A 24,993-nucleotide genomic window follows, 5' to 3' on the forward strand; every position below is an offset into this window, starting at 1 on the left:
TCTCTCTCTGCTATCCATTTTGCTCTTGACCAATACGTGCCCCCTTGGCCTTAGAAATATACGTTTTATCCAATGAAGAGAATATTTTGTGCAATTTAATAGCATTTATAATATCAAATTTGAATGGAAGTGAAGGCCTGACAGTTCCCCTCTGATTTAAAGCATAATTCCCAACAGCCCAATTTGCTGAGAAAGGAGAAGTTATTAAGTGAGAGTCTCAACAGTTCATTTTTAAAATGAGTATTTCTTTCTGCAGTTGTTTTTGCATCAACTCCTATACTGTTGTAATCTTGTGAGTACAGTTTGATCAGATACGTAGTGATACTTAATAGTTGAATGCTTTTGCCCCTTTTTAGTCGACTAATCGAGTAAATCATGAATTTCTTTCAGTGACATCAGCCCTACTCAACAAATTCAGGTCTTAACCTCCACGATTAAAATTGCATACAGGGTCAAAGAAGAGACAAAACACAGAATTGTTTTAAACCCATCTCCCAGAGGAATATATTTCTTTATTCTCAATGATAAAAACATGATTGGTTACATGAAGGAGCACAGTGAAGTGAACATGGTCAAAGTGAGGCCAGCGAGTCCTGATTTTCAATAAAGGTTTTTTTTGTAAACTCACAGAAACTAGATCCAAAATGGTAGCCGTGGGTCATACCTGGCTCACATTCACCCAAACATCAGGGAACATCGTTATAATCATTCTCTTTCCTATATTACAAGCTTTGTACAACATAAAAATAGATCAATAACTATGATTACCATATCCATAACGTAACTATACAGTATTTATTATTGCATTTTCAAATAGACGTGCTTTTTTCTTTACTCTTTATCATCTTTATCCCCCAAAGACATTAAAACAAAAGTACAGGTACCTATTGATAAGTGTTAAGGCGAGAGCCAGCAGGGGGCGCTGTGTCAATAAAACATTTTAACCTGAATGGCATTTTTAATAACATATATCATTTTAAAATAAGTATATGGTTTGTAAGAAAATAAAGAATTGTTTTCTCTCTGGCACTTTAGTGTTTTCCTGTTTTGAGCCATAGACAGACACCAGTAGAAGACAGAGTGTTTTAGTGTGTAAATTTGTTGATATTAGTGAAAAGATATGTATATTTTTTAATAGGTAGGCATATTAAATTAAGACTTTTAGTGACGACAACAAATTGGGTTTTAAGTAATTCTAAACAATTTAAAAGCATGACAAATTACTCCTTTGCATATAATTTTATTTGACACTATCTAGTTACCCTGCATAAGACCTCAACTCAAACTGGGAAATTGAAATTTATTTAAATATCATATAGTGCAATGTGTTATATGTCAAAAACTGGACATTTTTCTTAAAATTATATGAACAAATGAGTGCTTTAGAAAACTGTAGCCAAAAATAACAAACTAAATTAGATTTTTTGAGTATCATCTCAACATACAGTATAATCTAGTTTTGTATTCTTATTCCATTATCTGATTCATGACCACAGTGTTTAAAAGACTTTTAAATTGGTTTACTTTAACCATCTTATAACTGGAATGTTGCCAGTATGAAAAATATATATTGTTAAGCTCTGTATGTTTTGACTCTACCAAGTACAGGATAAGAACTCTGTAAGAGCATCTGATGTAAAAGAAATGAAGATAACAAGATTCAAATGTTAATTATTTGATTTGTAACAATAAAAAAGTATCCAATTGAGTTTGTTTTATTGTAGGTTACCTTTTTCTTGCCCTACCTAAAATGGCAGATCCTATAAAAAACGCTTCCTCTACTGTTGTTTATCTATGTTTTTTGGTTAGCAAATACCAGCTAGTCTCTTCTTGCATAGCGATGCCACATATCCATTTTCTTCTCTTTTACAATTTCAGACATTTTTTTTTTAGCTTTTATGACACAAACAAGATCCCTTTACACGTTTGCCGAATCTCTGCATCAAAAAAAAAGAAAAAAAGTAGTTAAAAGTAGTGTTTCATAAGATTTGCCCAAATTGTCCCCCCAAAATATATCCAAATTGAGTGTACTGTGGACAGAGGCATTTTATCCAGTTTTTACAATTACAGGTAGGATTCAAATTAAGATTACACGACATACAGGAACAAAGCAAGGCAAGTCCCAAAGAGTTTATACGATTAGCAAACAAAATAGAAGTGCTTCAGGGTAGGGTAGGAATATGCTGCAATTTTAGACCTGAGGAAGTCAACATTCAATTGCTAGATACCTGATTCGTAATTTAACTTTCAATATGAGTCAAAGTGGGAAAAAGGGCTGTTAATGGTAAAGGTATGTAAATGTGGTAATGATAAATGCCATAACTTGTGCTTTTGAAATTATGCAAACATGTTTTTTTTTTATGTATTGATATTTATATGATATATGATTAACTATACAAATAATTACACATAATCCACTAGTGTCCATTGAATATTTGTTTTCCATATTTGAATCACCTTCATTGCTCTATGAATGCTCGTTTTAAGAAATGACCAATTACAATTATAGTTTATTTGCAAAGTCAGTGTTGGTGCACAATCCATACATTTTAAATTCTAAGTTCATAAAAATGTTGAATATGTGTGTAATATTTAGAAAACAATTTCATTTAGCTGTTTTTAGTGAACAACACTTTCAAATTTCAGATATATGGTGAAAGTTTTGGAAGTAAACTTTGGAAATTTAACCTTTACCAGGCTTTGTCAACAACAGTTATACTACTATATTCTGTTGTTATGTTTTTGTTATGTTTTGTTGTACTTTGTTTTGTTGTCAATGAAAATGGTTATAATGGAAATATTAAAAAGTGCATGGTTGGACCTACCTCTGTCCACAGTTCAGTGAAAGTACTCAATGGATAATTCATTAAAAGTCTAGACAACATGAAAGTAAACGGCTAACACAAACTTGGCTCTGAGAACTACTGTCAGTATAATTTCAAAGTATATTTTAAAGACATCCCCAAAAGGTGCAACTCCGGTCCATGCACAGTGACTCGGTATAGCATTGAAGCTGCCGTGCAACATCGCTGCGTGATGGAAGAAAAAATAATCATCAACCCCCAAAAATAAACAAAAAATTGAAAAACAGAAGTCCCTTGGTCCAAAAAAAGAATTTAAGAGAGGCGTGGCGTCAGTGAAGACTTTATCCAAAAAATTAAAAAATCTAGTGTTTCTTTTTTCATATGTAGAAAGTGTTCTGTGTGCAACTTGATAGACTCCACCTGCCTTTGGCACATTTAAAGAGGAAATCAAATGCACCCTCGCCTGGCACTGCAGGAATGGCCATTTTAAGACAAGACATGACATAAAAACAAAACAAAAAACGTGTGGCACTGTTCTTTTAGGGAGGATTTATGCGTCCTCCCGTCAAAGAACTTCAAAATGCCAAAGTGAATGTTACTGTGAATGTGGAATGTGTGTTATTTATGTAAAGTGTGTAAAATTATAAAGGAATGCACTGGTTTTGTTGGTCCTGATATGAGGCGTTCAAGTGCTGCTGCTTCCTACTTCTCTGAGGTCAGTTCACCTGGAGCCTATCGGAGGGGCAGGGGGCGCTCCTCTCATCTGGGCTAGAGACAGAAACAGAAAAGGAAGGATTAATAAATTCAAAGCATAGTTTAGCAGTTTTGATGATCAAGATTATCATTCACAACTACATATATATGGGGAGTAGTCAAAGTGCTATGTCTTCTTTGATTCACATTGTATGAAATAAATGAAATATGAATCAGAGAGCAGCGTATGAGCAGTGAAATACAGAAAATTTGGTTATATCCATCAGTCTTAAAGTTCATAACTATGTAAACAGGCGCAGAGCAATTTCAGAAATCAATGCTTTCTATGAGGTAGTGTTGGCAATACAATAATTTAAAATAGAATTATCAAAATAATGGTAGTTTTAAGTTACCATGTGATCAAAACCATTGTAAACCTATTTTGGAAAGGTTCAATGTTGTCCATGGGTGAGATTTTGATACTACTATTTTTGATTGTTAAATACCCAAACACTACTTGATCATGAAACTAGTGTGGAAACTAGATGCTGATTTGATAAGTTTGACAAACCTACTACGTTATTTTAGTACACCAACAAGAATAATGACAGCTTCTCCTATCAACAGCAAACAATAATAATTTAATTCTGGCAAGTGTGTTGTTCAGGAGCACAGCAAAAACATGGAAACCTACAGAAAAAAAAGAACTAAAACTAAGACCAATGATTACCCAGAGAATGGTCTTAGTTTTATTTACAGGGCACAAAGCAAACACACTCACCCTTGTTGTGTTTGCTGGGGTAGACCTTGTTGAAATGCCGGTACTCCTCTGGAGGCGGAAGGTCCTCGATCGGGTGGAAGTTAAACTTGGATTCAAAATCATCTACAACAGAGTGTCAGAAGAATATAAAGTGTCAGTACTATTTTTCTCTGTATAAACAAATGTGAGTTCCATTTCTAGACAGAACAGTATAGACCGCTGATAAACCAACCCATGAAATACAATTAAATACAACACTTAAACTGTTTTTTTAATATTTAGGCCAAGACACCACTTGGTCTTCCTTCACTTTTCACTAAAATTTCAAACTCAATTTTGGTAACAGGGAAAATACTTGTTACTGATTCAATACAGCAGTGACAATTAAATAAAATAAAAGAGTAGAATGCAGCTTATGAGAATCTTAAACTCAACTAAGCTAGTGTTGACCATTCTGAAACTATTCAGGAAATGTTCAACTTGGTTGTTTTTAACAATTCTACTTCCCTTACTGACCTAGTATGGACTTGGAGAGGTTGGAGTGCCCGTTCCGGATGGGTGGGGGTGGAGGAGGGGGTCCAGCTGGTGTCCTGGAGTTCAGAGAGGAGTTGGAGGCGGAGGAGGGGGGAGGTGGAGGTTTGCCCATCCGACTGTGAGGCTCTGAGCTGTGGCCGCGATACGGGGGAGGGGGTGGGGGGGCGTCCCGAGAACCATTACGAGAGCCAGACGAAGGGGGAGCCTGGGGAGCTGAAAGCAGAGGAGAGGGTCAGACATTTAAGCAAAATTCATGGGTTTCAACTTACTGTTATATGCAACATTTTGAGGATTTTTTCCCATTCAAAGAGGTATAATATTTAGTATTAAATTATTAATTGCTAATGGCATTTTTTATTTTTCAGCATTCGGACACCCATGATTAGGTTGCGTTCACGTTCTGAATTTGATATTGTCATAATTTCAAAGAGAGGGCAGGAGCCAATATATCTCTATTGGAGATTCACTGTTTTAGGAAGAAATATCCAAACGTATGACCCCCAAATGTTAAACCGTGTAATTGTATAGTTTGCAATGCTTGCAACTGCCAACGGTCACATCTAATGGCACTACTTTCTGAAGCTATTGTGAAAATAATTTCACTTTGGTTAATTTATGCTAAGAGAAGATGCTGAACTTTATTACAGTCTTTGTTTCATGTGGACAGGCTCAGTAATTACCAAGACATTAACCATAAACCCAGGTCAACAAATCTGCAATCTGCCCAGATCTTGGTCCAGATTATACTATAATTCTGACTTGTCCTTCAGCTCAATTTTTGACTATAGCTATTTTAGAAATGCTGTGATATCACATGACCAAACCCTTCTGACCCAGGTGTTAAAACTGCTAGGGCTTGGTCGTTTAGTTTCATTAAATCCCAACACTAAATTTATTAAATTTTTTTTCTTCTGGATAAACTCTAGAGACAGACGAGCCCAAACCTGCTGCAGCCTCTTGTCTACATTCCTCTAATGAACTGACATGTCCCAAACATCCACAAGAATTCAGATGTTTGTGTTTTTCAGGTTAAATGGGAGAGACAATTGGTACAATATGTATGAGAACTACGTGAGTATTGATGAGTATTACAGTTACATGTCATATCACATGGGTTATAAGTTGTCAGTGTGTCATTCAATCAATACTTTATTTGTCGCTGAGCAATTTAAGCACAATGAGCAGTAAAATGATAGTTTGAGTTGAGTAACAGCCCTCTGGTCAAGAGTGTCCCTCCTCTGTGTCCACTGTCAGCATCCAATGGAAAATGGTTTAGCTTGAACCGTTAACGCTGGCTATTTAGTCCTTTCTGCCACTCTGATAACTAGTAGTAGGGTTGGGCTATATACCAAAAAATCTATATTACAATTTCCTTGGAGCCAGATCACAATTTTGATTGTAACTAAAGAGGTGACTAAAGTCATCTCTGAAACTGCACACTTTGCAGTTGATTAAAATCAAATGCCAGTAACCGGTAGTCTCATCAATATGCCCACTTTGCGATTTTTCTCATCATGTTAACCATGTTTACCTGTTCTTCCTGGTTGAGCGTCAGTGCCTCGCTCACCTGTCCTGCGCCCGGGTGGCTCTCTGGCGGGAGGTGGAGGTCGAGCTGTGTGATTGGCCGGTGCAGGTGGAGGGGGTGGGGCCTGACTGCGACTCTGATGGCTGCTGCTTGACGAGTGCTTCTTGTGCAGAGAGTTGTGCCTCTGGGGCAGCTCTGGAGCGTCTGTTTGGGAAGGTCCGTTTGAGTTGGGTCTGTAGGGGGGTGGTGGAGGGGGCGCAGTGGTCCCTCCACTTTGTGACCTGATCAGGGGACAATACAAGAAACAATAATAAAAGAAATGACACAGGGAAAGCAATCTATTAATCTGCAACGTTTTACTCTAGCCAGAAATTATCAACATATATAGTGTTAATTTGATTATTAATTTATAAATACAAATTAAATATATTTACTGAATAAAGTGTTTACTGGAGTATGATGAAAAAATTGTGTCCAATAAGTTGTTTGAGGTTCAACAAAAAGTTATACAAAAATAACCAGAATATAGTCTTTTAAAGTTGAAGGATTTCTTGCAACATAAGCTACCACTACGCTTTTCCAATATAAATAGTACAATGTCTTCAAAATCTATGCGGGAGTCTCCGTGGACTTATCTGTTAATGTAATACTACCCGTACCCATAGCCTATATTATAAGAATAAGAATACCTGTTTGAGGAGGAAGAGGGGGGCCGATCTGACCCTCTGCTTGGCGTGGGTGGGAGGGGCTTCTCTCTGTTGTGTGATTGTGTGTTCTTCTGATTGGCTGGCGGGGGTGGTGGTGGAGCATTTGATTGGCGGTTGAAGGGCGGAGGAGGGGGCGGTGCAGAGGAGCTGTGTTTCATGCCGGAGGAGGGAGGGCGTGTGATGTCAGGGAGTGAGGGCCTTTGGGTACGCTGTGGTTCGGGAGGGGAGGGTTTGTTTGAGCGATTGGGCGAGGGGGAGCGGCCTGCGGGCGGGCGAGGGGCAGACGGGCGGGCACCGGGTGGGCGCAGGGCAGAGCGGCCGACTGAACCACCAACTGGACCATCTGAGGACATAGAGGAGAAAGGTTAACTAACCATCCTGCTTTAAGGTTATTGTGCTGATGATAGGGATATAAAAGTATGACTATCGAAAAATACTGCAGAGCTGGATATTGTATAGTGTTTAACAAAAAGAAGAAACTAAATGTAAAAGTAAAACATATATTGTGCAGTTGATTGTGCAGAGATTTAGGGAAACACAGATCAGGGAAAAAAAAAGTGGCTGACAGGGATTAGGTTTACAATGCTTGTGTTACAATGCTGATGTCATTGTTATATAGCAAGTTCTTGAGGTTAGTCACTAATAGAAATGTTCATGTTCATTTGTGAATATATCTTTTACATTAATTTTGATATTAACTAGGGATGCACCAATCACTGTATTGAGTATTGGTCAGATACAGGGTGCTAGTACTACTGTAACTCTGCTGCGTTTTATTTAATGCTCACAGCTCACCTCTCAACTGTCCAGTGTGCTGAGCACAGCTCATAAAGGGTTCACATTAACTGCCAATTGAACTTTAAGCTCAGTTTTCATAATATGACTGTCTCCAGAACTATAAAAAGAATATTAAATATTTTCATAATTCACAGTAGATATCAGTGCAGTCATTGTGTACTAGAAGTAACTGGAGCCGATTCTTAGCTTGTGCATGCATTGTAACATTATAATTTGGGGCGACCAATAATATCGGGCGATATGGGCACTTGGGAGACATATTGGCTATTGGCCTAAATCTTGCCGATATGGGTCGACGTAGTCCACGTAAGCATGTTATACCTCATTATGAAGTTTAGACTCTCTCTCTATATATTATGTCCATTTAATCCAATTTACAGATAGATAAATGTCCTAATATGTGGCACCACATTAATATTTATATGCGGTATAATTTGTCTGTCTGTAACACTGTACTGTCCCTGAATGCAACCCCTGAGTCACGTCACTCGTGCGCTTGTTTACAACTGAGCACAGCCATAGATCCATGTGTGCAACACTGAGGAACTGGCTTTAAATGCTGATACTAATTATAAATAAGTGAACTTCAGCGCAGTTTAAGCTAGCACCAAAACTACTGCTTGTTTTTATCAAAGTGAGAGTGTGGAGCAGAGAGGACTGTGCAATAGAGAGAGGACACACACAGTTGCTGTCAACATGCTGGATTATATTATTTTTACGCACGGTCGTTTTGAGTCAGGATTAAAAGGACAGTTATTTGTGAAGACCTGTGATTTGAGAGGTGCCTGTATGAGCGGTGAGCGTTGAAATGTGTCGGGTTTGAAGCTACTTTTCGTTCTTTCTCATTGGTTAGCACTTGATTGCTTTAAGTACCACACATAAACAGCCTGTTTTCTCTTCTGTTGGCCTAGTGTAAAGTGAATATAGTGGCTGTATACACATTACTGGACCTGCATTGATATGTAAATGAGCTTTGAAGAGAGGTGTGAATGATCGGCATTTACGCATATAATTAATAATCGCAGTGCGCATGCAATTACCACTAAAGGCTAATAGTGGTAGTTTTTATTTTCTTTACTGGTGAGAATGTCATGCAAAAATGGTATTATGTTAACCTACTGTCTTCAAATATGACTGTAAAGATGCAGAATCACAATAAATGTAGCCTAAACAAACCCAATTTAAAATCCAATTGATTATAAAACTTAGGTCTGGCTCTACTGAAGATTTACATTACTAAATATATTGGCTTTTATATTTGCTATCGGCACCTCCAACTCCCATTTTAGTGGTATAATATCAGCCACAAAAAAGTCTGTATCGGGACCTAATTATAATTTATAAAAAAGTAACAACTCTCCTGAGCAGTTACCACAGAGCGCAGTCTGCAAAGATTAAGCAAATATTAAGAAGGTACTCAAATAAGTATTCCAGTGAAAAAGTAAGTTATGCCAAAAAATCCTATTAAATGAATAAGATTTACCACTGTAATAAACTTCCTGTAAAAATTAATGACTGATATTGGCAAAAATGTAGTACTCATTTTAGAAAAAGTATTAGTACATCCCTATTATAGACCTATATAGGATGACCAAAAATAATCTATAGATGAATACAATGCTATGAAGAGTAGCTTTTTCTACAGACCCAGTGAAATAAATGAGCTCTGTCAATACTTTGAGATGGCCATCCTTGCAGTATTGATACTATGGCATTTTCATACCACCTTTATTATTCCATCCCAAGACGGTGGTATAAAGCGCTTTTCCATATAGCACTCTTCAATATTATTGTTTATGGTAATAATCATAGCAGGTTTTTGCAGGCTGAAATTAAATGTCTAGTTAAACTACCATGGTAGAATGTGACCAGCATGTTTTTGGAAGTAAAAAAGAAAAAACACCACAGAGGAACACTTGAAGGAAACGCCATTCAGAAAAGCCCCATCCAGGGAACAACCACAGGACCTTCTGGCCGAAAGGTAAAGGTGCTGAACACTAAACCGCTGTCCACCAATGCAGTGGGAGATTTTCAGTGTATGTCATAACACTTATCGCCTTTAAAAAAAACAACTAACAGCTATTGAAATCATGGGCAATTATGCAACTGCAGCAGAGGCAAACCTGCTCTGAATTATTTATTGTTTTTTCACTGAGAACAAGACTATGCGAGAGATACAGCCATACTAGTACAGCTCAGCAAAAGAACAGAAATTATGCTCGATATATAGCCAATAACAAACAAATGTACTGTAGATTAGGGCTGTCAAGATTAATGAGTAATAGTAACTAGTTCTGTGGTGCAGATCACAGGCCATGACATCAGTGCCAATGAAGACAGAGGAGTGTTGTCGCACTTATACACCAACATTCATGTAATCCTGACCCAAGGGTGAGCACCGAGGAACTGCAGATGCCCAGACGCAACACGTGTACTCAGTCGACTCTTGAACTCATACCTCAGTCGTATAAACACAAACATAACTGACAATTATTCAAAATGTGGCCAAGTATTTCATACAACGCAGCACCTCCTCACCTCCTCAACACCATTTGTAAATTTTCTCTATCAATAAGCCTTCAATCACCATATTTGAACTTTTATGTATTTCAAAAAAATGTCATTGCACAATAGAAATAATCATTAGCAGCTATTATTTAGTTTAATCAGATTAACTCTGAAAACTCACAAAAATAATAACAGCAGCCCTATTGTGGATTCTGATCCCTATTCTAAACATAAACAAGGCATACACTAAAGAAGCAATTGGGAGTAATACTCTCCTAAAAAGTAGTTAGTAGTAATAATTGTGAATAATTGTAACACTAAAATTAGATGTTGTAACTAAAAATATGAACAATAAAGACCTGGCCTTATTAGTGATTTGACCGTTTCATACTTTATGTACCTGCTACTGAGCGCAGTTTGGGCATCCCTCCCGAGAACAGACCTCCCATTCCCATCGGGGCCCCTCCTCCGCCTCCTCCACCTCCTCCACCGCTGCTGCCTCCTCCTCCAGACTCTGGGACAAACAGACAAATTTTAATAATCAAACTCTTACAACAAAACAAACTTTCACAAATACCAAATACATTTAACTAGAACAGTCAAACTCTCAATTCGTAGAGGTCTGGGATGTGTTCTTAACTGCAGCACTGCCTTTACTTTACTTTACATTTACTCTATTTGCAATTGAGGATTTGTTAACAATGTTTAATTCAAATCCACAACAGCAATGTTTTTTGTAACAAGAATAAGCTTTTTCTTTCATTAACTCATCAAGGATTTCAAACACAAACACCATTTAACCACACAGAGGCCTCTTAATAAGAGAATATTGACAAAAAAATAAATATATAAATCATAAATATAATCTATAATATAGTCAAATAGTAATAGTAGTAGTAGTATGTATAGTTCTGAATGCACTCACTCTCGATGACAGGGGCGCTGCGGTCATTGACTTGAGTGACTTTCTTGAGTTTGGCTCCTTTATGGATGTCACTGAGAAGGGCCCCGCGACCTTTGGCCTCTGACGAACTCAGCTTAGGCGGAGTGATGTTCGCCTGAGAAAACAAAAACAAAATCAGTCTTAGAAAATGAAGTGTGGTAGACATTTTGGCATCTTAAAAAATAGCTCTCAGATTAAAAGCTGTGTACCTGATTTTTTTTTTTTTAAATGTGAATAACAGAACTATTTTAAATGTTTTGCAGTGGTTCAAAGTTATTGCTCACTTACCGTTTGTATTTTGAGCATCCTTATTATTCATTGTGGTTAGTTTATATGAGCTTTTAAAATTATTTCAGAGGCCATTATGGTAAGGTAATAGGCATAAAGTAGTTTCAGTACTACAGTTTATCGTAGCACATCTCTGTAGCAATATATTGTGCTTTAAAATTTGTTTGACATGCCTATATATTCCACAATAATTATACATTTTCAGTTGAAAATACTTCATCGACAACTTGTTCTGTCAATAGAAAAGATATATATTCTATTAAATTAAAAAGGTAACATATAACAATAACATTTGCCATTACATTCTACATTTCTCCAATAGTGTAACAAAGATCTTTTTATATAAATTACTGTGTCATTTTGCCAGATGTATATCAATGCCCAATGCATCGGATAATGTGTGTTGAGTGATTTGCAGCAGACTGACCTGGCTGAAGGTGGGAGGAGGCGGGGGCCCAGGGGGAGGGGGAGGCGGAGGAATGGGCATTGTGTCCCACTGATGGCTCCTCGGACTGGGACAACAGTCCGGACTTCACTGCCTCCTCTGGAGCCTCTCACACGCTCTCCTGGAGGACAGAGACAGGGAGATGGTTAAATCTGAATAATGGTTAGAGCCAGGTGTAAAATTGGTGGTTAATTTTGTTGACATACGAGATACCAATAAATCAATACATTTACATATAATATGCAAGTCTGCAGTAGACATTACTTTTAGAGTTAAAACAATACATCATGCCATAGCTTGTGTCATAAAATCCTTCAGTAAAAACCTTCTAACTATTGTTAAATAGAAGAAAAATAGTGTGTATAACATGTAAGCTGCAACTTGCTGTCATGTCGGGGTCAAATCACTATCATAAAAACAGAATGTGAATTTATAAAAATAAAAAAATAAAAAATTCCAATACTATGAGACTTTTCTGGCCAACTACAACCAGTAAATATTCTTCTTATTACATCAAATTATAGACCTAACCAGGATTTTGGCTGATATTTGGAAACCGATATGTGATACAGCATTTTTCCCAGGATGGATGCTGATATCTAATACCAGTATTGGATCAGTGCATCCCTGCTCACAGGTTGAAAATGCCACATGCTCACACATCATGTAAAAATCAGGTCTTATTCTCATTGAACCAATCTCATGTCTCTTAGTGGTAGTAGAAGTATTGAAGTGATTGGACATAAGCACATGAATGTAGGTCAGAACCACCTAAAACCTGTTTCATGAGCTGTGTGTTTGCTGTTTACTGTGTTATGCCTGACACACTTCACTGCAGCAGTGCTGTCTGAGTCTCTGCGTCTCTGAGCCTGAGCAGTGAGGAGCTCCTCAAACCTGTTCAACTCAAGTTTAGAAGAAACTCCAGGAATCCAACCGAACAAGACAAACGAACACAGTGGAAAAGGAGAGAGCGGGGGAAATAACCAGGTCATCAGCAGTAAAGGGTTAGACATTTTAAAGGAGGGCTCTGACTAACCATTCTTTTAGCAGTCAGTCAGTAATTCTCCAATTAGTTGAATAGTCTAACGATTACTTGTATTGTACATTGTGATAGAGGGAGCTTAATAATAAATTGAATGCATTTACGTTTTAGCTTTTCAAAATAGTTCAAATAAACAAAATTAAAGTTAAACGGAGAGTCCGGATTTTTGGACATAGGACCTCATTTCCTAGCTAACCAGAGTGTTGGAGACATGTGGAGACACTTTTTAAAATATTTTAAAATATAGTCCTTGTATGTGCAGAGGTCGCTGGTGCTAGGCTAGTGCATGTCAATGGCCATAGTTAGCCTGTCACTAAAAACAGTCTTACCCACTCCACAAAACACCTGAAGCAAATCTCTTATTACACCAGACTGTCAATGTGAATGTCTGTGTTGATAGAATAATGTTTGAAATAAAACTAACCTTGCATTGCATGAATCGTTGCATGTTGAGGGACTATTTTCTCAGCAACAGCAGAATTTTACTTTGCCGGTAAGACTGGTGCCAGGTGATATCAGTCTGCCGCTGCCAAGCTTTCTATCAGGAAGTACAACTCGCTGCTGCTGCTCAGACATAAATCCTTCAAATGCAAGGTTGTTTTTACTTCTAAAATTATTCTATCAACAGAGACATTCCCCTCGACAGTCTGGCATTATAATTGATTTGCCTCGGGTGTTTTGTGGAGTGGGTAAGTTTTTAAGTGGCAGGCTAACTATGCCTACTGACTAGAGATGCGCGGATTGCGGAATTTTGCGGAAATTTGCGGATTGAAAAGACGAGTCTCATTGTCTATGCTTGTAGTATGAAGTGTACGTCATATCCTTAATTAGCCCATTTGACCTCGTTTTTATGTTCTGAAGGTTAAGGTTGTGTCGGGTTATTGATAGCCTAAGGTTTACGAGGCACATATTATATGCAGTTTATTTTATTATTTCTAATTTATTTCAGCTGTTTGCCAACACATAAGTGGCTATAGGGCCATATTTATTTAGTTATGCATATTTTTTCTTGCCTATTTCAATTGGAATATAAAGAGGGCATTGCCTGATTTCAATAAAGGTTCATCTGGATGAGATGATCTGTCTATTTTGTTTTGTTTCGATATCAGTTATATTTTAAAGCACACAGACATTATAGCATAGACTGCCACTCGGGGTATTTAAAACTTAAAGAAAGACAGATGGAGTGAGGCTATGACTTTGAAATAACATCGGGCAATGGCAGAATGTTCAGAATGTAACAACATTCAACACGAAGGCAAGAAGGTTCAAAAATAGCCTAGTTGGAAAACGTTGTCAATTAATTAGCTGCGCAAGAAAACCAGGTAAGTTTGGAGTTGTTACGGACAATTAAGAATGCGAACATACACTCTGAGCGAATTTTGGAATGAATGAGCTACAGAGTTTGCATTTTTATCGAGACTCCTTAGTTTGTTTGCTGTATGATTGTTCTAAAATCTAAAATCAATCGGCGGATAGCGGGCAGGTGCGGTTTTGAAAACCTTCGGTGCAAAATGGACAGCGGGCGGATGATGAGTTTTGTGTCGCGGTTGTGGATGAAAAAATAGCCCATCCGCGCATCTCTACTATTGACATGCACTAGCCTAGCACCAGCAACCTCTACAAATAAAAGGACTGGATGGAATATTTTAAAAAAGTGTTTCCACACTAGAGCCCGACCGATATATCGGTTGGCCAATATTATCGGCCGATATGAGCACCTGGAGGCATATCGGCTATCGGCATATCGATATGCTTGCTGATAGGGGCCGATATTTCACGTGGGCATGTTATACCTCCTTATAAAGTTTAGACTCTCTACATTATGTTCATTTAATCTAATTTACAGACAGTTAAATGTCCAAATATGTGGCTCTGCATCAGTATTTATCTGCGGAGTCATTTGTCAGTGTGTGTGTTCGTACTGTCCCTGAACACACCCCCAGAGTCACGTGCGTTTGTTTACAGCCGCAGACATAGATCCATGTGCGCAACACTGACATTATATTCTTTTTATGGACAATCGGTTTGAGTCTGGATTAAAAGGACATTTATTAGTGCAGACTTGTGATGTGAGGAGGAGCCTGTGTGAGCGGTGAGTGTTGATAATATGTCGACTTTGAATCTAGTTTTGGTTCGTTCTGATAGGGTAGCGATTAGCTGCTGTAGCTCCTGCACATAAACAAGCTGTTTTCTATTGGTCTATTGTAAAGTGATTATATTGGCCGTATATTTGTTACTGGACCTGCATTGATATGTAAATGAGCTGTGAATAGACGTGTGAATTATGACATTTGTGCATATAATTAATTACCGCGGCGCGCAGCATTTACGGCTAAAGGCTAATAGCGATTGTTTATTTACTCGCTAGTAGTGATGGGTCGGTCACGAACGAAGCGGTTCTTAGAGCCGGCTCTTTGAAGCGAACGACGGGAGCCTGATCATTACTGGGATTGGGAGTTGTGTTTTCTTTCTCTCACTGTTTTTCTCTTCACGCCGCATGCAGACTTGTGGTAGTTTGACAGCGGCAGACTACGAAACTTTCAAAAATATGCGTGTGCATAGGGTAAAAAAACGTGCATAAATATATTCAGCATAAAATAAATAAACCAGGACTAATCTTGGGGTCGAGAGAGGGAGAGAGATAGAGAGATAGAGACAGAGTCCCGACACTCAGTCCTGGTTAAGTTCTGGTTTAGTCCTGTTTTACACATGGTTTAGATCTGTTTTAGTCCTGGTTTAGTCCTTTTTCAGTCCTGGTTCAGTTCTGATTCAGTCCTGCTTTAGATCTGCTTTAGTCCTATGACATGTCATGTAAAGAGGCAGAATAACAATAAATGTTGCCTAAATAAACCCAGTTTAAAATCCACCAGAGCCAAACCTAAGTTTTTTTTAAATAATTCAAGATTTACAGTGAATTTTTACATCACTAAATATATCGGCAATTATATCGGCTATCGGCAGCGCCAACTCCCATTATATCTGTATCATATCGGCTACAACAAAATCCATATCGGTCGGGCTCTATTCCACACATCTCCAACACTCTGGCAAACTAAGAAATAAGGTCCTATGTCCAAAATTCCGGACTGTTCCTTTAAAATTCCGTGAAAGTTAAGCTTATGCAGTTCCTCTTAGATCCCATTTCATGTTTAAATTGGGGTCTTGCAGTAGTTCAAAGTAGAGCCCGACCGATATGGATTTTGCTGTGGCCGATATGAAACCGATATAATGGGAGTTGGCGCTGCCGATAGCCGATATAATCGCCGATATATTTAGTGATTTAAAAATTCACTGTAAATGTTCAATTGTTTAAAAAACTTAGGTTTGGCTCTGGTGGATTTTAAATTGGGTTTATTTAGGCAACATTTATTGTTATTCTGCCTCTTTACATCATATTTACAGACAGTAGGTTGGCTTAATGGCATTTTTGCATCACATTCTAGACACTAGTGATGGGTATTGCAGTTCTTTTCAGAGAACCGGCTCTTTTGGCTCGGCTCACTAAAAGCTGCTGGTTCTTTTGGCTCCCAAGTGGCTCTTCAGATTGTTTTGTTGCAAGCAGGACTGAATCAGGACTGAACCAGGTCTAAACCAGGACTGAAAAAGGACTAAACCGGGACTTATTTATTTTATGCTAAACTACAGTCAAATATGCTCGTTTTTTTAATCCTACGTACACGCAAATTTCTCAAAGTTTTGTTTTTAGCCGCTGCCGCTGTCAAACCACGAATCACGCGGCGTGAAGAGAAAAAAAGTGAGAGAAAGAGAAAACACGGCTCCCAATAAGGATCAGGCTCCCGTCGTTCCCTTCAAAGAGCCGGTTCTAAGAGTCATTTCATTCGCGACGGACCCATAACTAGTAAAGAAAGTAGCGCTATTAGCCTTTAGCCGTAAATATACGTGCGCGCCGCGGTAATTAATTATATGCGCAAATGTCATAATTCACACGTCTGTTCACAGCTCATTTACATATCAGTGCAGGTCCAGTAACAAATATACGGCCAATATAGTCACTTTAGAACAGACCAATAGAAAACAGTCTGTTTATGTGCGGGAGCTACAGCAGCTAACCCATAACAAATGACAAAAACTAGCTTCAGAGTCGACATATTTCCAACACTCACCGCTCATACAGGCTCCTCCTCACATCACAAATCTGCACTAATAAATGTCCTTTTAATCCAGACTCAAACCGATTGTCCGTAAAAAGAATATCATCTCAGTGTTTGGATCTGTGTCTGCAGGTGTAAACAAACACAAGTGAGTGACGCGACTCTGTGGTGTGTTCAGGGACAGTATGGACACACACAGACAAATGACTCTGTAGATAAATACTGATGTGGAGCCACATATTAGGACATTTATCTGTCTGTAAATTGGATTAAATGAACAGAATGTAGAGAGTCTAAGCTTTATAACGAGGTATAACATGCCCACGTAAAATATCGGCCCCTATCAGCAAGCATATCGGCCGATAGCCGATATGCCTAAAGTTGCCCATATCAGCCGATAATATCGGCCAACCGATATATCGGTCGGGCTCTAGTTCAAAGTATAGGTCCATATATGTTCACTCAGAGAGATGTGTCCTTTGCAATTGAGCCATTCTTCAACATCACTGAGACAAGATGTTAGAAATGGTGGGCGTCTACAGAGCAGTGCCAGGGACCCATCTCCAGGTCTGAACCACAATCTTGGTCAGGAGTAGCTGAAAAAGGACTATCCACCCACACTTTTAGGTTGATGTGGGCTGCCCTTGAAACTCCACACAGAAAAGCTCAGCAGAGTGAAAAATCAAAAAAAAATTTATGAGACTTGCTAACCACTCAGCCAATTAGAAGTAAGCCTGCCTTGATAATTGCTATATCAAACTATCAATATAACAGAACAATATTTTTTGAGACTCAGTATTCATTGTGTGTATCTTTTCTTTGCACTCATAAGGAAATGTTTGGTATTTTTTTAAGTGTTTCATTCAGGAACAACAGTATTGCAATTTAAGGGTTATCGTGTCAGTGGCATTTAGATACATTTTTTTAATCACACTTATTATGGCAGGCCTAGTGAGAAGTTTGTTTTTGGTCTATTGAATCGACAACAAGATCTCTGCATATTGGCCCAGCAAGATAATCTGATGATGTTATCAACAGTGAAACTTTAGATCTGGTTTGAGCACATTTTAATCTGAAAATACTTTAGTTTAAATACAGAAGCGTTAGATCGGGTCACAAAGTTGATCTAAAAACATAGATAATTATTAATAAACCAAAGTGGCTTAATAAGTTAAGAGCTGATATAAGGAAGTTGGCTCTGAGCTGTACTGGGCACTAAAGTTACAGGAACAAACTGGAAAGACCCATGGGCTAAACAAATGAAGCTCTACAACTGTGTAATTTACATAAATATCTGAAAATATCTGAAAGAATAGGCTGCCATTCTGTCTTGCAATGTTTTTATGAAACTGGCTGTCCCTTTCTGAGTCTGCAACATGAGCACTTTGAATGGATAGTGAATCTCACCATGCAAAAGGGCAGATGGAACTACATAGTAGGGTTGGGCAGTAATATGGTATTACGATATCCCGCAATATCAAAAAGTATCAGTGGTATCAGTTTCATCAGCATCAGTTTCATTACCATCAAAAATCTGCAGCGCATACGGACCTAATATAACATTATAATTTATTGACACCTAAATTGATGAATTTATGATCACACATTCACAAATGAAAATATTTTCAACACATTTAAAACAATAAGTAGTCTATAATGTTTCTTTTAACTGTGTGGGAAGAAGACATTCGAATAGTTTCGTTCCGTGGTCACCTGACAGCTTATAAGGGAGACCAAGACAAGATGGCAATCAGACCGCAAGCAAGTTGGTCCCCCCCCAAAAATCCTAGTACTTCTGCAGTTTGGCAGCATTTTGGCTTCAGGCGCACATTTGTTTATGTTTTACAGCAATGAAACTTAAAGCCACGTGACTCATTTGCATAAACTATAAAGGGCAAAAAACATTTTGCTAATACGGTAATAATGTATACCCCGGTAAAATCCTGAGTAGGTTTAACGGTTTCAAAATTTGGATACCGCCCAACTCTATTACATAGACCATAATCCATTGCACCAATTCAGTGCAACCAGCAATAAATAACTGTTATTTTAATTTATTTTTTCCATTATTAGTATACCTCTAGAATACCTCTCAATTGAAAGCCCCAAGCATAACAGGCATGAGCAGTTTAAAATGATATAATCTAAATCATGATTTAAGTTGTTGTTTTTTTTCCCCCAATAGGACAGACAATAATGAGAATAGCACTACATTGAAGGCTTGTCCGAGCATCCTGCAGTGCTTTTTTGAAGAAAAGGAAGCATTTCTTCAGTCCTGTTAGCTGCGGCTCCACAGTATGGTCAAATAAATATTGAGGTGAAACACACTGTGATAATAATGACATATAATGTTTCTATAGGTTTTCTTACTGCAGATATTTGTCACAATAAAACTTTCTTGTATTGCATTATCAATTAACACAGTCACTGATAAATTTTCAGTGACTGTGAGATCCAGTCAAATTTGCCAGTAAACCAGTTCTTTTTCAAACCTCATCAGTGCATACTGGTGTGCCCTGGAGCAATACACTTCACCCACACTGACCCCTACCTCAGTATCTGATGGGACAATTGAGCTGATGTAAGTGTTAACATTTAACAGTTTCCTAACTAAGGGCGCCACACATTACAGGATTTTTCAGTCTTAAATGATTTTTTAAATGTGCGACAAAAAGCGCACACCACAGACATGAGGAGAATCTTAAGAGATTTTAAATCTCCGATCGCAAAACCTGCTGCAGGATATGGCTGCGTATCACAGGCTATAAAACTGTGAACACGATCGAGTCTACTGTTTCTTGTCTAGAGTAAAAACACTCGCTTTGAGTGTTCAAAAGATCAGAGCACTGCACTTTTAGTTTACACACAAAACTGTGTTATTATTTGTGAAATGTGGCGCAATACTTCAAGTACATGATTTTTAATGCACAGAAGGTTGACGATAAAGTACACAGGAAGTAAGAGTCACTATTGCAAATCTGCAGTTTCTCCCCGGTGCGTGCACTGCGTGGATGTAAAGAAACACACGTGAGGAACTACTCTTGTCTTTTTACTTTTAAAAAATGCTTCAAACTGGAGTAATATCGCTGTTTTGTGGACTGGGTGTCATTATTTGCAGAGGACAAATTCTATGAATAATGTGGATGAGATGCTGCAGTTTATATTTACAACTTTATGAGAGGTAAGTAATCATTATTTTCGCTATTTCTTGAGTTTGTGTCTTGTGCCTCTGTGTCCGTCACTCCATCTGCCCCTGACGTTCTGTTTTATTGGCTGTTACCGTTCTCCTGTAGTGTGTGGCAGCCTTTACAGTAAAGGGCAGTTACATCTTTTATAGATAAGCCACATGATATCATTAAACTAATTAAAATGAAAGTTTAGTTTCATTTTAAGACATAACCCTAGGCCTGTCATGATAATACATTTCGATGTATGATATCTTGCTGAAGAAATTACAGACCATAAACGATAATATTTAATTTAACAAATTTATGCCTCTGACACAATAACCCTAAAGTTGAATTTTCCAAAAACTATTCTAAATTTATGACATGGTTAAACAACACAAACAGCAACAAATACATACAAGAATAAAACACTTTGGTAGTTAGTTTGTATCTATAATAAGTGATAGAAGTTATTTATTTTATCTTTGAGAGCTCAAATCTAATCGTAGAGCAGGACAAATAACAAAATGTTCCCTGACTAGTGCTAAGAAAAGGTACTCAGGAAAAATATTGACCCCCCCAAAATTATGTTTTCATCCGACATATAGTTAGTTGATATAGTATTTATTGTGACAGGCCTATATAACACAAACAATTATTGTACAGGCCAGTGTTTTTCTCATAAATAGTCTGAAGTAAAGTTTTATGTGACTTGGATGTAATGATGTGGAGCCCATCAAAGCATCTGGACAATGCATTAAATCTAAACTGAGCCTGTTTTTGAATGAGGAAGAGAAGAGCAGGTATTTGTGCTCAAGTTCATACTGCTGCTAAACAGAAATATATTATTATTCAATGAAGCAAGACCTTTTTACACAGAGTGTTGTATTCTTTTTTATCATTAATTATTGATTTTATATATTTCAATCTTGGAAACACAGTCAGTATTATTAGTGGGATTACAAACCAAGTGTCATGATGATTTTTTGGTACCAGACCAGTCAGGGGGCTAACCTTACAGTTTTAGTTTGTAAGTGATATTAAGAGCACAATTACCTTTGAGCTTAACAAAATAAAGAATACTGTAGGACCATGGTCAACTAAAGGAATTCTTGGTGAACTAAAAACATATCCTAGGAAAAAAAAGTGCTAGGAAGCATTGTATTTATATATTAAAAAGAAAGATTAAACACAGAATTTAATTCCCAATCTTCAACTAATCCACTCTCCATCTTCTTTCTGTTTCTCTGCAAATCCTTACGATTTAAATACAATAATTAGTCAACAATTACAATTTTTGGTTGAAGACACCATTGACCGATTAATTTACTTAAACTTAAACTATAGCCCAAGATTACTGTATGTCTTATTATTGCAAAAAAATATCCTAGAAATGCAGAAAACACATACCAATATTACAATAATACACTGGAAAGAATAATAAATATTTTACAGTATGGGTGTGCAAAAATATTGAAATATCAATATATCGTATCGTTTAATGCGATGATACAGTATCGATACCATGGGCTGCTGTATCGATATATCGCCAAGAGTATTTTTTGGTATATTTACCCAAATTATTTTGTTACAGCTACAGTTTTGTTGCTTGTTTAGAGGAAGGAAACTCGTATGTGATACATTTGACATTTTCACTGTTTTTATGATTAAAATGTTTGTGTTTCGTATGAACTTTGCACAAGAAGTGATTTAACAAAGACTTTTAGTATCACAGCCATGACTTAGACTTAATTTTTTATTGAACCGTATGGAATCGATTTGAAATATATCGTATCAAATCAAAAGCTCACTGTATAGAGATATGTATGGTATCGTGGCCTGTGTATCGAGGTATGTATCGTATCGGCAACTTCTTAACGATACCCAGCCCTATTTTACAGTAACTTGGAGATTATATCTGGGTAAATAAATACAGTTATTCCCATCTAATCAAATATACCTGTACCCAATACGGAAAGTAATAAGTACAAAGCAATTATGCATGTCATGTGATTTGCTACGTCATCAACTTAAACTCAAACATTTAAATAGTAAATATATTTGCAAAACAGATAACATTTCAACTAAATGTATGCACAGGGAACATGGGGAACAGGCACAAAGTTTACTTGGGAAACAATAATTAGATTCAAATATCAATATTGTATCATTTCTTTTGATGATACATGTTCAATATCGTGCGCTACTGTATCGATATATTGCCAAGAGTATTTTTTGTATATTTTACCAATTAATTTTATGACTTCTCTCGACCTGTCACAAAAACAATTTTTGACGCATGATATATCACTACAGAGACATATTGCAATAAATGCTAATATTGATTAATGCCACTGACATACAGCAGGAAAATCCCAGTAAACCAATTATTGAATAGATAGAGTATCATTAAAAGCCAATTTAGTTGCTTGTTTATAGGAAGGAAACAAATTTATGCCATAAATTTGACATATTCACCGTTTTGATTATTAAAATGGGTGTTTCATATGACCTTTGCACAGGTAGTGGTTTATCAAAGACTTTTAGTATCACAGCCATGATTTAGCAATTCTTTGTGAAAATGGGGTTGAGCATTAAGTAAGGGGCTGATAGCCATTATTTTTTACTTACCAAATAAAATCAGTTTGAAATATATTATATTGAATTGTATCAAGTGCACTGTATAGAAATGCGTATTGTATTGGCAACTTTGCAATGATACACAGCCCTAGTTTTTATAGACGAGTTGTTCCCAAAGTGGGGGCTAAGGTGTCACAAGGCATGAGCTGGGGGATGTGAGATGATTTAGAGATATGGTTGAAAAAGAATTGACTCAGCATTTCATTCATATTTAAACTTAAAGTGTATATTTTAATGTAATTAGATCAGATATGATAAATACACAGTTAAAATAAACAATACTAAATGTGATTATACATATTTTGCTCATGATCACAGAGATCAACTTTATTAGACATTTCATGGATCCCAGCCTACTAAGTATATAAATGTTCTATGGCCGTGGCAATAAGACTATAAGAGCAATAGTTGTAACACTAGTCTTACTACCACACTGAGGAATTTCTAACTACATCACCAATTTCAACTAATCAATCTACAATGAAGTATTTGTACTAGGATGCGTCACTATAACCTACTCCCTACCAGTTTGCAATCTCTGCTACTACATTTTAGTAAATTATAGTTATGTATTACTTTAGTTCAGACTTATAAGTTATCAGAAGTTTAAGTTTCTAGCAGTGGGTTTATTTCACTGACCGTATCAGTACTTATACTTGTTATATTGTGTCGTATGACCTCTCTGCATCTCCAAAACTGGGAGTTGTCAACCAATACCTATACTATAAGTCCAAGAATTAAATATTAGCATCACTTAGAATATTTGCAATCATTAACCACACTTTTTAGCACTTGCTTTCTCTTATGTGATGCCATTAGCTGGAGATGAAGTTACAACTTTCCCCTAATTTCGTGTGGAATGAGTTAAGGCCTGTACAGGTGAGTCTGAACCGCTCCCAGGTAAAGTTAGCGTTGATTGATAAAACTTATCTTACCTTAAGACGTAAAAGCGCAGGACTGTCAGTCTGTCGCTCCAAAACAACATGAATAACAAGTACCAAATCTTCTAGGTGAGCTTTCTGACGATTTTCGAAGGGATGTTGCTGTCAGGTTTTGATTTTGTTGCCAAATCGCTGCTGAAAAGTCTTGGTTCCCAGCTAAAGCTAGTTAGCATTAGCAATTAGCATATATGTGTTTACTTTATGCTGTCAGTGTCCGCGCTGCGAGATACGGACATCAATCCACGTCCAGATAAAGCTGTAGGCAATTTAAAGGGGTAAAAGCATTGGATGGTAGGTTTCAGAATGTCTCGAGAGGCCAAGGAAAACTTTAGCCGCACTCTTGACCTGCCAGCGGACCAAACATCGCAGTTTATCGGTCCTTCCTTCTGCGGAAAACCCGGAAACTGCAGCCGACACAAAATGGAGGCAGCGCGGAGCCGAGTTCAGGGGACGTCCGATAATCAACCATGCACCAAAGTTGTCTCATTACAAATACTGAGATCATTTAAGTACTTGATTTTAGTATATTGATTTAAGATCATTTATTATTTCAGTCAAATACAATGTTTTATAAGAATAAGGGCCATTTTAACTATTATTGTGGTGGGTCTTCCAAAGATGAATGGGTCACTCTTGAGATGCTGCCATTTGTTGTTGCACACAGCTGCTAAAGTTTCTGTGGATAGTAAGACAAAATAAGGCATGAACACAGAATAAATATGTCTACATAAAATAAGATGTAGATTAAATTATAGGCTGCATTTCATTTTCCCTGGGTTTGCACTGCGCACACTATTGTTGTGCCTCAGAGCAAGACACTTCCACTCACAGTCTCCGTAGGCTATATGACAGGACAATCTGAGCTGGTGCTTAAGTTAACACTGGAATTCAGATAACGATATAGAGATGAGCCACATCATAGTTTCCATTTAATTAGTGTGGCTTATGTGTATAATGCTTTTCCAGTCCATCTGTCCAGGTTTCACAAAGAATAGGTGATATGTGAATTATGTTGTTATACACATCAGAAAACACCAAAAAATATATCTCTTATATCTGTCAATGTTTGTTTAGTTCTATAAT

The 24,993-nt window shown here is 37.3% G+C and overlaps 1 protein-coding gene across 2 annotated transcripts; it reads right to left on the reverse strand.

Annotated features, from left to right (window-relative positions):
* Positions 1-476: 476 nt before the first annotated feature.
* wipf2a (WAS/WASL interacting protein family, member 2a) lies at positions 477-24,303 on the reverse strand. Of its 2 annotated transcripts, none has more exons than XM_055158137.1 (9): positions 23,905-24,303; positions 11,988-12,126; positions 11,255-11,387; positions 10,730-10,843; positions 7,006-7,366; positions 6,359-6,597; positions 4,774-5,004; positions 4,279-4,380; positions 477-3,572 (listed from the first exon to the last, which is right to left on the reverse strand). In XM_055158137.1, exons 2-9 carry the CDS (start codon positions 12,045-12,047, stop codon positions 3,526-3,528), a joined length of 1,287 nt encoding a protein of 428 aa, XP_055014112.1. In that variant the 5' UTR covers positions 12,048-12,126; positions 23,905-24,303; the 3' UTR covers positions 477-3,525. The 2 variants fall into 2 exon arrangements, with proteins under 2 accessions (XP_055014112.1, XP_055014111.1); XM_055158136.1 differs by having other exon boundaries at positions 6,323-6,597.
* Positions 24,304-24,993: the final 690 nt, after the last annotated feature.

This window comes from Boleophthalmus pectinirostris, unplaced genomic scaffold, assembly GCF_026225935.1.
Source record: "Boleophthalmus pectinirostris isolate CB_2022bp ecotype Guang Dong unplaced genomic scaffold, ASM2622593v1 HiC_scaffold_22, whole genome shotgun sequence".
Taxonomy (NCBI): Eukaryota; Metazoa; Chordata; class Actinopteri; order Gobiiformes; family Gobiidae; genus Boleophthalmus; species Boleophthalmus pectinirostris.

Bases quoted from the DNA above. Each gene is read 5' to 3' on its own strand.
- wipf2a (XM_055158136.1), bottom strand. From the start codon at position 12,047: ATGCCCATTCCTCCGCCTCCCCCTCCCCCTGGGCCCCCGCCTCCTCCC. The intron at 6,598-7,005 runs GTATTCTTATTC...TCCCCTGATCAG, and splicing joins CCCTCTTCCTCCTCAAACAG to GTCACAAAGTGGAGGGACCA. The intron at 4,381-4,773 runs GTCAGTAAGGGA...ACTCTGTTGTAG, and splicing joins CCTCTCCAAGTCCATACTAG to ATGATTTTGAATCCAAGTTT.